Raw genomic sequence first — 15,043 nt, forward strand, 5'->3', positions numbered from 1 at the left:
CGTATGCCCAGAAGGCAAAAAAAAAATCTTAGCTCTTTATTCTTCTTCAATTAATATAGCTCATTTGTTGCTCTGAGTCAACACTAAAGTTTAATCCTATTATGAAGCAACGGGCAGAAAAAAAAAACCACAAACAAATTTCTTACAAATTAACAACCAACCCAGCTGGTAACACTCTCAATATTCACCAAGCTTTTCCAACTCTGCATATCTTCAACAAGAACAAATTAAACCAGTATCAACTTCAGAGACACAACATTGAGTTGCCCACGCAAAGCCTGAAATCGAGCAGTAGGTAACAGTTTAGTTAACACATCCGTCACCTAGGACTTTGCTGGAACATAGTTTACCGCCAATGAATGACCTGAAACTTTCTCACGCACAAAATGAACATCCAGATCTACATGCTTAACTTTGGCATGTAAAACCGGATTGGCAGCCATTGCCACAGTACTAGTATTATCACACCAAACTTTAGATATACAAGATAATGGCACATTCATATCATTCAGCACAGCCTCAACCCATATAAGCTCAGAGGTGGCATCAGCAAGACTCATATACACAAAATGACCATTGCTTCCTGGAGCTCCAGTCAATAAGTGTTTGCCAGAATAGACACAATACCCAGAGACAGACCGACGGTCATCAGCATCACTTCCCCAATCTGTATTTATGAACACACGAAGAGACAAAGGATCAGTTTGAGGACAAATCCATAAACCATAGTCCAATGTACACTTGCGATATCGAAAGATAAGCTTTTCAGCAGCATACTTGCTTTGATTAAGGAAGAGACCATTAGACACATGAACAGTCTCAATTCCTAAAAAAATAATTCACCCAGCCGGCAACAGGCCAATTCTGGAGCAAAAGTTTAGTCAAAAAATAATCCATAAACCAAGTTCCTTTTAGAAAAAGTTTGACCCAATTCTGGAGCAACATGCCAAAAAAATAACCACAAACTATTAGCCCAAACAGATTGCTAACAAATTAACAACCCAGCCGGCAACACACTCTCAATATTTGGTAGTAATTGTGATCTTGTGACGTGCTATATTATGATGAAGATTTGATGCGTTGTTAATATATAATTATAATTAGGAAAAATCAACAAACAATTGTTCTAGTGAGACATGAGATACTAAATTTCTTAAATAAAATTAGAGGTTTGAATCCTGATATTTTCAAATAGAATAAACTGGATTGAGAGGGTCATCCTAGCCTCTATAGTATTTGATCAGTCATCAGAGTTATTCGATTAATAAATCATATACTAATTATTTTACCAAAAATATATATAATTGAGTAAACTACATGTTTAGTACCTTAACTATCATTTTTATTCTGTTTTGGTCACATAATAATTTTTTTATTTCAAAATCATATCTAACTTTAAATTTTCGTTTCTTTTTGTTACCTATTATTAGAAAAATTAGAAGAAAAAAAATATAATGAATGCAAAAGTTTCCAGGTTGATAAACTCGAGGTTGTAACCCACACACATTCCTAATTATATTTTTTTTAAAAATTTGTTTGACAGGTGGCAGCACCAAATTTGACGTTAGTAGTCGACCACCTGTATTTCTTGTTTCTTATTTATTTTCTTATATTGTATATTTACTTTTTTTAGTTTCTAATAATTTTACATTTATGATATGTTTTTATATGTCTTCATGACACATTTTCTTCTGTCTTTATGGCACATTTTCGGTCGTTTGGTTATTTTTTTTGTTTAATTTTCTTAGAGTTGGATTTAACATCATCTTTACTGATCAAAATGACGTTTATTTGTTATCCTATTGATATTTCTTTCTTTGGAATCTCATATTTGACTTGGGTACGCAATTTGCGTTCATAGATAATTTTCTCACGACGCTCAATTATGATTTACGACTGTCGATAGTCTTTCAATAGTTTAATCTACTATTGTGGTTTATTTGTCGATATAGTTTGATTTGTTTGTATATACCTTTTGGATGAGTTTTTAACATTTTTCTTATATAATCATTGTATGATATCGAATGACTAATTTATTGTGTCAATATTTATAAAAATATATTTTAATTATATATTTAGTTTATTAACTTAATTTAATTTAAATATTTAATATTTTTAATAAAATTGGCTATTTGCATCAAAATAATTCCAATTTTTAGTTTATGTCCTTTCCTTGTAAATGGTGAATGCCTCTATCTTATTACAAGATAAGCAATTGAATTTCAATCAATTTTGAAAAATGAGTAATTCAAGAAAATTAATCACAATTTTAATATTTTTGTTAATTTTACGTAACTTTGATTAATATAATAATAAATATAATCCTAAATACTTGCACGTTATATTAATTTAATACCGATTATAAAAAAAAATTAACTCATAATTTATATATGGGTAAAGTATAGTAATGGTCACTGAATATTTCTGAAGCTTGCATTTAGGTCCCTCAACTTTTAAAACTTGCAATACAGTCCCCCAATATTTATTCCGTTTGCAATATGGTCCCCCAACTTAAACCACCATTAGAAAATTAGGGTAAATTATATAAATGGTCATTGAGCTTTTCAGGCACTTGAATTTAGGTCCCCAACTTTTAAAACTTGCAAAACAATCCTCAATTTCATTCTAAACCCCAAATTCCAAAGTAATTCAATTTCACTCTAAACCCTAAATTCTAAAATAATTCAATTAAATTCTAAACCCCAAATTCTAAAATACTTTAATTTAAGGTTTAGAATGTAATTGAATTATTTTGGAATTTAGGATTTATAATGAAATTAAGGTGTTTTGAAATTTTGAACATGAATTTACTATTTGACAGTATCATGTTCGTGTCGCCAGAAATTTTCCATCATTTCGGTTGAGCAAAAACCATAAATGAAAATTTGGAACATTAATTGCAAACTTCCAACCATCAGTACCGTTACAACAGGGTATATTTTGTAAACAAATCACTTGCTGGGCTTCAAGAGTAAAACGCCAAGCCACAACCTAAGTGATGAGAATATGATAATACATCTTGGAAGTAAATGTAATAAGCAAAATACATAAACAAATACATATGTGAGATTATATGAGAAGTTCTAAATCTGAACATTGCTTTTGAAAGACTGACTGAATTGCCAATTTGAAGGCACCACATTAAGTGCAGTTCGAGTCTTGCCATTACTGACTTGGACCCTGAAAGATAAGGTCTGACCATTTAGGTAGCTTAAGCTCTGCCAATTGGCACCCCAGCTCCTCAACATGCTTTCCCATTTATTGGTTTTGGAACCCTTTACCCATACCTTTGAAATCTCTCCAGCACCCCCAACGTTTGATATCAGCACCAGCTCAAAATAATTCCTTCCATTGATGGTGAATCTCATGCCTCCCTTTCTCCTGCATGTAACCCTGGAAAACAAATTATTCAGATTTGCAATGGTCAAACAGTGCTTAGTATTCAAGTTCTTTTTTTATTCTTCTTTTTTTTATGGCAGAATGAGAACAGTGGACATACCTCCTGTAGAGGACTGGTACAATTTCAGCCCGGTATTTCGCTATGGTCTCAAATGCGGGTTGAGCCATGTCGAAGTATGGTCGGGGTGGATTACACCAACCACCATTGTTATTCGGTAGTGTGTAATTCGGAGGGTAGAAGTTGGTGGCGGTGATGGTAATGTATTTACCCTTGAGACACCATTGGGGTACCTTTTTTGCATCGCAAGTTATCTGATAGCAGTCTCCACATGACTTGCCGTCGTTAAACAAAACTGTGCTGAGTGCGGCCGTGTTTGTTCCATAACCGTCTGTGTAGAGATTGTCATAACCACAAGTTCCACCTGAAAAAACCAACATATTCAATGAAATGAACCAAAAATAAGAAACTTACCCATTGTGCCGGAAGCATCACTTCCACCATAGAATGTTGCATGTGCTAAGAGCCAAGTATGAGCTGCATCTGCTACATGAAATTTAGGGGGGAAATAAAAACACACAATGAGAATAGCAGTAGTAAATAAATAGGAACTCTTCATTTTCTTTTTCCTTTTACGTTGGAGAATGTAAGCGAAGGATGAGTTTGATGCCACAGATGCATTTTGCCTAGATATTTATAATCAGTGATAGACCCTGTTGATAGCTTATGAAAAATTATTGATAGAGTTTTTAAATATTATGCTATTATCCTTATTCCTTAAATGATAGAATAAATCATCGTAATTCATAATGTCATATGGGAATCCTATTTTTATATTCAAACCCATGTGACAGTAGTTATAAATCTTGGTTCTGCAGTTGATAATATTTTCATGCCTTTCGTCAATCTACTACCATAAATGGTGAAATAAAAGTTACTACAATTTATTCAATCTCAGGGTGAATATAAGTTTGACAAGCTAAATACTATACATCTGATTTTTATTTATTTTTTCAACAACACATGTATTTATCGAAGAGATGATCATAACCTAAAATTCTCTTATGCTTGATAGCAATAAGAGAAACAAATCAAAGGGTCGCCAGCTCTAACTATTATTTCCAATAAATTCCTGGGATTATCTGTAAATTCAACGCATTATAGTTTCATGGTACGTTATTGTACAATTGAGTAGCAAATTGTCAAGCAGGCAATATAAAATTGCAGGAGAAAATTAAATAATTTCTAACAAAGTAAACCAGAAGACTTCTAAATATCTTCTCCCTTTGTAGATAATGTCAAATAGTAAATTCATGTTCAAAATTTCAAAACACCTTAATTTCATTCTAAACCCTAAATTCCAAAATAATTCAATTACATTATAAACCTTAAATTGAAGTATTTTAGAATTTGGGGTTTAGAATTTAATTGAATTATTTTGGAATTTAGGGTTTAGAATGAAATTAAATTACTTTGGAATTTGGGGTTTAGAATAAAATTAAGGACTATTTTGTAAGTTTTAAAAGTTGGGGACCTAAATTCAAGTCCTGAAAAGTTCAATGACCATTTATATAATTTATCCTAATTTTCTAACGGTGGTTTAAGTTGGGGGACCATATTGCAAACGGAATAAATGTTGGGGGACTGTATTGCAAGTTTTAAAAGTTGGGGGACCTAAATGCAAGCTTCAGAAATGTTCAGTGACCATTACTATACTTTACCCTTTATATATTTGTAACTGTTGAATGCTAAATTTATTATTTTTTTAGAATTAAAAATAAATTGATTTAACGAATAAACATTAGACTAATTTTGTTATTATATCAATCAAAACGATATAAAATTGAGAGAAAATATTAATGACATGATTATTTGTCCTTGATTGCTGATTACCGAAGTTGATATGGACTAAATTAAGGACCAATTTGTCTCTAGTAAGGATACTTGATAGGTTCAGGCTGCATTGCGAGGTTTATAAGTACAGCTTGTTCATTTTGGTGAACCTGCAGTAGACCGGTGGCGGTGGCAGCCGACGGTGGCCTTCCGGCATATTTGATGTCTTCCATAGATCCCCTACCCAAGACCTTCATGGCGGTGTAAAGACGAGGAGCGATATAGGTGTATGCACCCATGTTCATCGACTCTTCTTGGCACCACACAATCTCAGCATCTGATAATTTCAAGATCACAAATTAATAATATAAACAAACATAAAATATCGTTTTTCGAGTTGCAAAGTTATGTTATTCGAATTCGAGTGTGAGTAAATTAGTCTTGAGTACGCGTTTAATATAAGAATTTTAACTTAAGAATTTTAACTTTTTGGAAGAATAGAATATGAAAACACAATCTAATCAACTTAATTTTAAACTAGACCTCATTTGATTTGATCTTAGAAAGTTAAGAATCTAAACTGGTTTAACTTAAACCAAAAATTGACTCGAACACTAAACAAGCTTATTTGAACTTAATATAAGTTGAACTCAAAGTACTAAAAGTCAAAATGATCCAACCCGAAACACGACGACTAAATAAAACGATTTGAATCTTGAACTCGTGCTCAAATATGTATGGAACTTGTGTTCTATGAAACATGTATTATCATTTTTAATATTTGAGAAATTATATTCATATTCGAATATGTAACGAACTCGTGTTGCATGGAACATACTTGGATAACGCTTAAGCTCTCGCTGGATGAGATCAAATGGGAAGGGACAAAGCTGTTCCACCCTACAAATTGCAATATCATTGGCATTGCGCTTTTGACGCTCCTCATCAAGCTCGTAATAAACCTGAAAAAAATTCAATAACGATTGTAGAAGACATTGTTTTTTGACTTTATTCACAGAAAAATCTAATCATTTAGGCCTCGAAAGAGTTGCATAATGGGTTCGGACCCGTGCCTATAATGTTTAATGGACCCGTGTCTATAATGTTTAATATGTAATAGGGCACGGGTCCGAACTGTGACAGGACTTGTCTTTTCAAGCAGCCTTTACACTTCATAAACTTCCCTATGAATAAAATCGGGAAATAAAATTCTCTCGGAAATAATACCGAATATATAGAAAGAGGAAACATACCTTCCCGGAGCAAAGAACCAATCGTCTGATACCTTTCTCGAGATCCGAATGGTTGTTTTGGTCCTTTACAAGACGTTTGAATCTGGTTCCCTGTTTGTCAAAGCCTTCATGGCCTTGAACATCGTCGAATTCAGATAAATTCGATTTGCAGAACTTGTAACGAAGCAGGTTCTTCGGTGACAGTACAATCAACGGCTTACGGAATTCCCTGTGCATCTACAAAAATGAAAAACCATGTGACTGTGTTGGACATATACTCGTATCCGACACATAAATCCGCATTCGAGTAACATACGATGTACGAGAAGCTAGCGAGTAATTTATATGGTAAATATGAAGTGCTCCATCTAACCTGTCGCCTTATAACATGGAAGTAATTTGCAGGACTTGTAGCATTGACAACCTGCCAATTGCATTTCTGTATTTGCTTTCTGTGTGTTGGATCCATTTCAGGAATTTCATAAGGATCCTCATCGCTCATCTGTCAATCTCGGTATCGGACATAAACTCCTATTACACATTCATACACATATTCGACATTCATTTCCAAATCCAAATAACATAGATACTCGAATCCGAACCCGAAGGAATCGTTCAAGTCTTGCGCTCGAATGTTCAGGACCTTGGCCATCATAGCCATGAGGAAGCAATACGACAAGCCCCGTTCGCCGAAGCCACTTAGCCTCTCCGCTGCTTAGAAATTGATCAAATATAACTTGAGCACCATTAGAAAAATAACCAAACTGTGCCTCCCAGATAACAATGGCGTCTGGATTTTCCATCGAGTATCCCAGCTCGAACCCGAGAACACCGAATTCCGAAAGAGAGCTGCCACATTGACATATACTCCATTTAAACCACATATAGCATATATACAGGGATATGACCATACCCCGAAGTCCGAATAACATAGTTTCGATTATAAAAGAAATTTTATACCTGTTACTCACTGTAAACATCTTTGCGTTCTGGTTCTCCATGACATGATCCAAAGGGCAATAAATTCTGCCTGTTTCTTGATCATGAACGATTGCGTGCCGATGACTAAACGTGCCTCGTTCGACATCTTGGCCACTCAGTCTAACATGCTTACCTTCCACCAACAATGTTCCAAAAACAAGTGCCTCCCCCATCGCCCAATCGAGGCCCTCTCCGGTTTCGATCATCTTCGCTCGATCTTCGTACACCTTCTTCACCGCTCTATGGGGCTTGAAATCTTTGGGCAGAATTGAGATTCCTCTCCCAACCTTCTTTAGTATCTCTGGATTCACCCTGTTAGATTTGTGACAGAAAAAGTGACGGATCTTAAAATTTTATTACAGTAGAAGGCATTAGTGTCACTGTCACTAAATTTTCCGACACTGATTAGCCGTTCTCCGATTGAGAAACAAGAACAACATTAATAACATGTGTACAAACCTGGTATTTCGGATTCGGGAAAGTTGTTCGGGCGACTTGAATCCTTTCCAATTGGTTGAAAGCCAGTCCCTTCTTTGTTGAACATAATCTTTACTGTTCAAGAACTCTTCATTGAGAATAGAATCGACCTTTTTGTGCATCCTCCCAATATCTTCTTCAGTCACCTCCCCAGATTCCAAAAGTTTGTTTTTATAAATTTCAAGTGATGAGGGATGCTTTTGGATGACCCGGTACATGTTCGGTTGCGTGAAAAATGGCTCATCGATCTCGTTATGTCCAAATCTCCGGTAACACACGATATCAACGATGATGTCCGAATGGAAAGTCTGGCGCCATTGTGCTGCAAGCTCACATACATGAATGACAGCCTATATGTCGTCGCCGTTAACATGAAAAATGGGAGCATTTAAGGCCTTGGCAACATCAGTACAATATTGCGAAGATCGTCCGGACCTCAGATCGGTTGTGAATGCCACTTGATTGTTCACTACGATGTGTATGTTGAAATTTCAAAGTCCAAATTGGCTGCACATTTCCACCGAAAGTGCAAATAATTAAATGCACCGAAAAATGGATTGTTTTTTGTTGATTTTTTGACAATGATAAAAGCTCAATTTTAGTCATTGTACTTTAGGGTATTTATAAATTAGTCCTTAAAGCTTCAACTATAAATACCTAGCTCATTTAGCTTCAAAACCATCCCAAAGCATTCTAGCTTTCTTCCAATACTAGAGAGAATTTAGAGAGTTTCTTGAGACTTGTTTTATCCTTTTTATCAAGAGAGAATTATCATTGTTTTCTCCTTGGTCGAATGAGAGAAGTTGTAATTCCTATTTTCTCATAGTGAAATTCTTCTACTGTTGCCCGTGGTTTTTACCCTATATTATTTAGGGGTTTTCCACGTAAATTTTGTGTCTCTTTTATTTTCATTTTTATTTTCTCAAATTATCAGTTGCAATTTTGCTCTATCCAATAGCCGTCTTCAACAACAATTGGTATCCGAGCCAGATTAGAGTGTGTAATATCTGCTTATTGTCTTTGTGGTTGCCACCAAAATGTGGATCATTCAACATAAGAAAGTAAGAAGTTATTAATCATTCTTTGAAGGCTCCAAAGAACTATTCACGATAGTGAAATAGTGAGAGCTATCCGTAAAAGAAGCTATGGCAACGAAATTTGATATTGAAAAATTCAATGGGAGAAATTTCTCATTGTGGAAATTGAAGATGAAGGCCATCCTGAGGAAAGACGGTTGTTTAGCAGCTATCAGTGAAAGGTCGGTAGATTTCACAGATGACAACAAATGGATCGAAATGGACGGCAATGCTATGACAAACTTTCATCTAGCATTAGCAGATGAAGTATTGTCAAGCATCGAGGAGAAAAAGACAGCTAAGGAGATATGGGATCATCTCACCAAACTGTACGAGGCCACATCGCTGCACAATAAAATTTTCCTTAAGAGAAAATTGTATATTCTCAGTATGCCAGAATCTACTTCAGTGACGGAGCACTTAAATACACTGAACACTTTATTTTCTCAGCTTACATCTTTAAGCTGTAAAATAGGAGAACAAGAACGTGTTGAACTTCTACTTCAAAGTCTACCGAATTCGTATGATCAACTCATCATAAACTTGACAAACAATAATGTCACCAGTCTAGTCTTTGATGACATTGCAGCTGCTGTTCTACAAGAAGAAAATCGGCACAAAAACAAGGAAGACAGACAAGTAAATCTGCAACAAGCAGAAGCATTGACAACAATGAGAGAGAGATCAACAGAACGTAGCCAAAGCAGCAATCACAAACATGTTAGATCGAAGTCGATGAGCAAGAAGAATTTAAAGTGCTACAACTGTGGAAAGAATGGTCACTTGAAGAAGGATTGTTGGAGTCTAAATAAAAACTCCAATCCACAAGGCAATACCGCAAACACTTCAGATGATGGAGATGATCTATGCTGTGAAGCGTCAACCACCGTTGAAGGCAGAAAAAGATTTGCAGATATATGGCTCATTGATTCGGGAGCAACATATCACATGACCTCAAGAAGAGAATGGTTCCATAATTATGAACCTATCTCAGGAGGATCTGTGTATGGTTGCAATGATCATGCCTTAGAGATCGTTGGCGTGAGAACCATCAAATTGAAGATGTATGATAGAACAATTAAAGTTGTTCGAGATGTGCAGCACGTAAAAGGCCTGAAGAAAAATTTATTATCCTACTAATTGTTGGATAATAATGCAAGCAATATTGAAACACGAAAAGGAATCATGAAGGTGTTCGGTGGAGCGCTTGTGGTACTGAAAGGCGAAAAGATAGCAACAAACTTGTACATGCTAAAGGGAGAGACTTTGTTAGAAACAGAAGCCTCTGTTGCCTCATGTAGTTTAGATTCTGCAATGCTATGGCATCAGAAACTTGGACACATGTCAGAACAAGGAATGAAAGTCCTTGTGGAGCAAAAGCTACTTCCAGGCTTAACAAATGTATCACTTACTTTATGTGAGCATTGCATAACAAGTAAGTAGCACCGGTTGAAATTCAACAAATCAAATTCTAAAGGCAAAAGTGTTCTAGAATTGGTTCACTCTGACGTATGGCAAGCACCAGTTACATCCCTAGGTGGAGCAAAATACTTTGTCTCATTTATTGATGACTACTCCAGGAGATGTTGGGTATACCCTATTAAGAAGAAGTCAGATGTGTTTTCAACTTTCAAAAACTTCAAAGCGCATGTGGAACTTGATTGTGGAAATAAGATCAAGTGTTTCAGAACAGATAATGGAGGAGAATACACAAGCGAAGAATTTGATGACTTTTGCATGAAAGAATGCATCAAAAGATAGTTCACAGTGGAGAACACTCCTCAATAAAATCGAGTGGCAGAGCGGATGAACAGAACCTTGTTAGATAGAACAAGAGCAATGTTGAGGGATGCAGGCCTAGAAAAATCATTCTGGGCAGAAGCAGTCAATACCGTCTGTTATTTGGTGAATCGAGCTCCATCAACTGCAATAGAGCTGAAGACACCAATGGAGATGTGGACTGGTAAATCAGCTGATTATTCAAACCTCCATATATTTGGAAGTATTATGTACGTGATGTATAACTCCCAAGAAATCTCAAAGCTGGATTTAAAATCCAGAAAATACAAATTCTTGGGGTATGCTGATGGAGTCAAGAAGTATCGCTTGTGGGATTCCACTACCCACAAAGTAGTCATCAGTAGGGATGTTATATTTGTAGAAGATAAGCTACAAAGAAAAGAAGATGATGATAGCGCTGAAAAGTCAGAGACTACACAGATACATGTGGAAAAAGAGGTTGAACAAGGAGATTCTTCTGAAGCAGAATCAGTACATGATGAACAAGAACCAGAGAGTTCTGAAGCTCCAACAACTCGACAATCAGATCGTGTGAGAAGACGTCCCAATTGACACTCAGATTATGTTATAGAAGGAAATGTTGTATACTGTCTTTTAATAGAGGACGGTGAGCCATAATCATACTAGGAGACAATAAACAGCTAAGATGCTTCACTGTGGATGATGGCGATGCAAGAAGAAATCGAGACCCTTCATAAAAATAATACATGGGACCTTGTGCCACTACCACAAGGAAGGAAGCCAATTGGTAACAAATGGGTCTTCAAAATCAAGCAAAATGGTGACGATCAAGTGGAGAGGTATCGTGCAAGACTGGTGGTCAAAGGATATGCTCAAAATAAGGTATTGATTTCAATAAAAAAAATTCTCCTGTGGTTCGACTAACAACAGTTCAAGTAGTCTTGGCAATGTGTGCTACATTAAACTTACATCTAGAGCAGCTAGATGTTAAAACAACTTTTCTTCATGGAAATCTTGAAGAAGAGATTTATATGCTCCAACCTGAAGGTTTTGAAGAAGAATAAAAGAAGAACTTGGTTTGCAGGTTGAACAAATCTATGTACGGTCTAAAACAGGCGCCGAGGTGTTGGTATAAGAGATTTGATTCCTTCATTATGTGCCTTGGATACAACAGACTTAATGCAGACCCTTGTGCTTATTTCAAGAGGTTTGGTGATAACAATTTGGTTATATTGTTGTTGTATGTGGATGACATGTTGGTTGCAGGACCCAATAAAGATCATATTGAAGAATTGAAGGCACAACTGGCTAGGGAATTTGAAATGAAGGACTTGGGATCAGCAAACAAAATTCTAGGGATGCAAATTCACCGAGATAGAAGTAATAGGAAGATTTGGCTTTCACAAAAGAATTACTTGAAGAAGATCTTATCACGATTCAGCATGCAAGATTGTAAGCCAATTTCTACCCCTCTTCTTATTAACTTCAAATTATCCTCCAGTATGAGTCCTAGCAGTGAAAAAGAGAGGATGGAGATGTCTCGAGTACCGTATGCATCAGCAGTGGGAAGTTTAATGTTCGCTATGATATGCACAAGACCAGACATTGCACAAGCAGTGGGAGTGGTTAGTCGGTACATGGCGAATCCATGCAAAGAACATTGGAATACAGTAAAGAGGATCCTGAGATACATCAAAGGGACCTCAAATGTTGCATTATGTTACGGAGGATCAAACTTACTAATCAATGGGTATGTAGATTCTGACTATGCAGGGGATTTGGATAAAAGCAAATCTACAACAGGATATATGTTCAAAGTTGTTGATGGAGTTGTAAGCTGGGTTTCTAAGTTGCAGTCAGTTGTGGCTACATCCACAACAGAAGCAGAATATATAGCAGCTACACAAGCCAGTAAAGAAGCAATTTGGTTGAAGATGCTATTGGAGGACCTTGGGCACAATCAAGAGTATGTCTCTCTATTTTGTGACAGTCAAAGCGCCTTGCATCTAGCAAGGAATCCAGCATTTCATTCAAGGACAAAGCACATAGGAGTTCAGTACCATTTCATTCGTGAAAAGGTGGAAGAATGAACGGTAGATATGCAGAAGATCCATACCAAAGACAACATAGCAGATTTCATGATGAAGGCAATCAATGCTGATAAATTTACCTGGTGTCGATCCTTCTGTGGCCTGTCAGAAACGTAAGCAATATGAAGGTAAAAGGTAGAAAGAATGGTGTGAAGATATGATTATTCCAATCTAATCTTCAAGTGGGAGATTGTTGAAATTCCAAAGTCCAAATTGGCTGCACATATCCACCGAAAGTGCAAATAATTAAATGCATAGAAAAATGGGTTGTTTTTTGTTGATTTTTTGACAATGGTAAAAGCTTAATTTTAGTCATTGTACTTTAGGGTATTTACAAATTAGTCTTTAAAACTTCAACTATAAATACCCTAGCTCATTTAGCTTCAAAACCATCCCAAAGCATTCTAGCTTTCTTCCAAAACTAGAGAGAATTTAGAGAGTTTATTGAGAGGTGTTTTCTCCTTTTTATCAAGAGAGAATTATCATTGTTTTCTCCTTGGTCGATCGAGAGAAGTTGTAATTCCTATTTTCTAATAATGAAATTCTTCTACCGTTGCCCGTGGTTTTTACCCTATATTATTTAGGGGTTTTCCACGTAAATTTTATGTCTCTTTTATCTTTATTTTTATTTTCTCAAATTATCAGTTGCGATTTTGCTCTATCCGATAGTTGTCTTCCGCAACAGTGTATAGTCCCACTCGTCGTGTAGTTTGGAAGTGCACTAAGGTGTAGAGTTTCATACACCACACCTTGTCCGGCAAAGTTTCCATCCCCATGAAGCAATAGTGCCATGTTCTTAGTCCGATCCAAATCATTTGTAAAGTATTGCTTTGCTCGAGTCTTTTCAATCACAACCGGTTCCACAGCTTCTAAATGACTCGGATTTGCAACCAAAGACAAATGAATCCTCTTCCCACCCCTAGTGGAACGATCATAAGAAGTTCCTAAATGGTACTTAACATCATCAGTGCCTGTATATAGCCCACTTTCATCTTCAAACTTTGTGTTCTTATCAAACTCACTGAATATCTGTCGTAGTGGCTTGCGGAAAATGTTACCTAAAACATTTAATCGACCTCTATGAGACATTCCAACTACTATACACTTGACCCCTAAGTCTGCAGCTCGATCGAACATCTTCTTCATACCGGGAATCAACGTTTCCCCACCTTCAAGCCCAAATCTCTTAGTTGTTTTCATTTTTGTTGCCAAAAAACTCTCAAACTTTGTACTCCACATAAGTCTATCAAGAATTACAACACGGCGATCCTTGTTGTAGTGCATAGGTGTCGGAGTTTCGATCTTTTCTCTTAACCAAATTCATTTCTCTCATTCCTCGATGTGCATAAACTCATACCCAATGCTCCCACAATAGGCTTGCTCGAGATGAGTCAATATCGACCTGAGAGTCTGAGCCGGTTAATTTTCAGATAAAAATCCAGACATACTCCATACACCTATGAAGAATTCGCGGTCATGATCAATGTCGGTGAAACCGTAGAATGCAGGGTCTAACTCGTCAGGGATTTCCCTTTCTTCCAAACCAAGGGGGTTTAAGTGACCATTAACTTGGTAGTCCCTCACAAGCCACATCAAACGCATACTCTCCTGTATTGTTTGGCCCGAAACTCCATCCCTCCTCGATGCATGTCCAACGAAATTCCTGAAGAAATTATCCCAGGATTCATCGACACTGCGAGGATCAGATTCCCAAGATCTTTGAAGTTCTTCCAAGTAAACACTATTCGTCCCATTGAGAAAGCTATCAGACAGCTTCGAGAGAGGCACAACTCTTGGAACAGGTGAGGCTTTCTCCTTCGGGTTGAATACAGTGGAACGAAAACATCGACTCCATAAATGAAAGATTTGGCTTCTTACTGCATATGATCCAAGTTGGGGAAGTGTTCTTTTGATCGCTAACTTTCCCAGATATGAACATGCTCTAAACCGAGCCATTACTTATGGCACAAGCTATACAGAATGAATTGCCAATAAACAATCAAGATTGTTCTTCGAAGTCTTAATTATCAAGGAATGAACGTCTACACAAATAAAAAAACCAAAAATATATATAAATTGTGAAATAATAATTCAAAATACTGAAGTTAATGATATTTCAAATATGCAGAAAATAGTTAATTAAATGGTTCAAAGGATCAAGGAGATAAGTATGGCGTTAGTATATAAGTAGTGCAT

General features: G+C 36.3%; 1 protein-coding gene and 1 pseudogene across 1 annotated transcript; both read right to left on the minus strand.

The window, feature by feature from the left end:
- Positions 1-3,033: 3,033 nt before the first annotated feature.
- On the minus strand, positions 3,034-4,016 carry LOC120213047 (putative expansin-A17). The gene is made up of 3 exons (XM_039211192.1): positions 3,872-4,016; positions 3,500-3,821; positions 3,034-3,393 (listed from the first exon to the last, which is right to left on the minus strand). Exons 1-3 carry the CDS (start codon positions 4,014-4,016, stop codon positions 3,084-3,086), a joined length of 777 nt encoding a protein of 258 aa, XP_039067123.1. The 3' UTR covers positions 3,034-3,083.
- A 1,312-nt stretch (positions 4,017-5,328) lies between these two features.
- On the minus strand, positions 5,329-14,855 carry LOC120213291 (annotated as a pseudogene).
- Positions 14,856-15,043: the final 188 nt, after the last annotated feature.

Source organism: Hibiscus syriacus, unplaced genomic scaffold (genome assembly GCF_006381635.1).
Source record: "Hibiscus syriacus cultivar Baekdansim isolate YM2019G1 unplaced genomic scaffold, ASM638163v2 tig00110020_pilon, whole genome shotgun sequence".
Lineage (NCBI taxonomy): Eukaryota > Viridiplantae > Streptophyta > Magnoliopsida > Malvales > Malvaceae > Hibiscus > Hibiscus syriacus.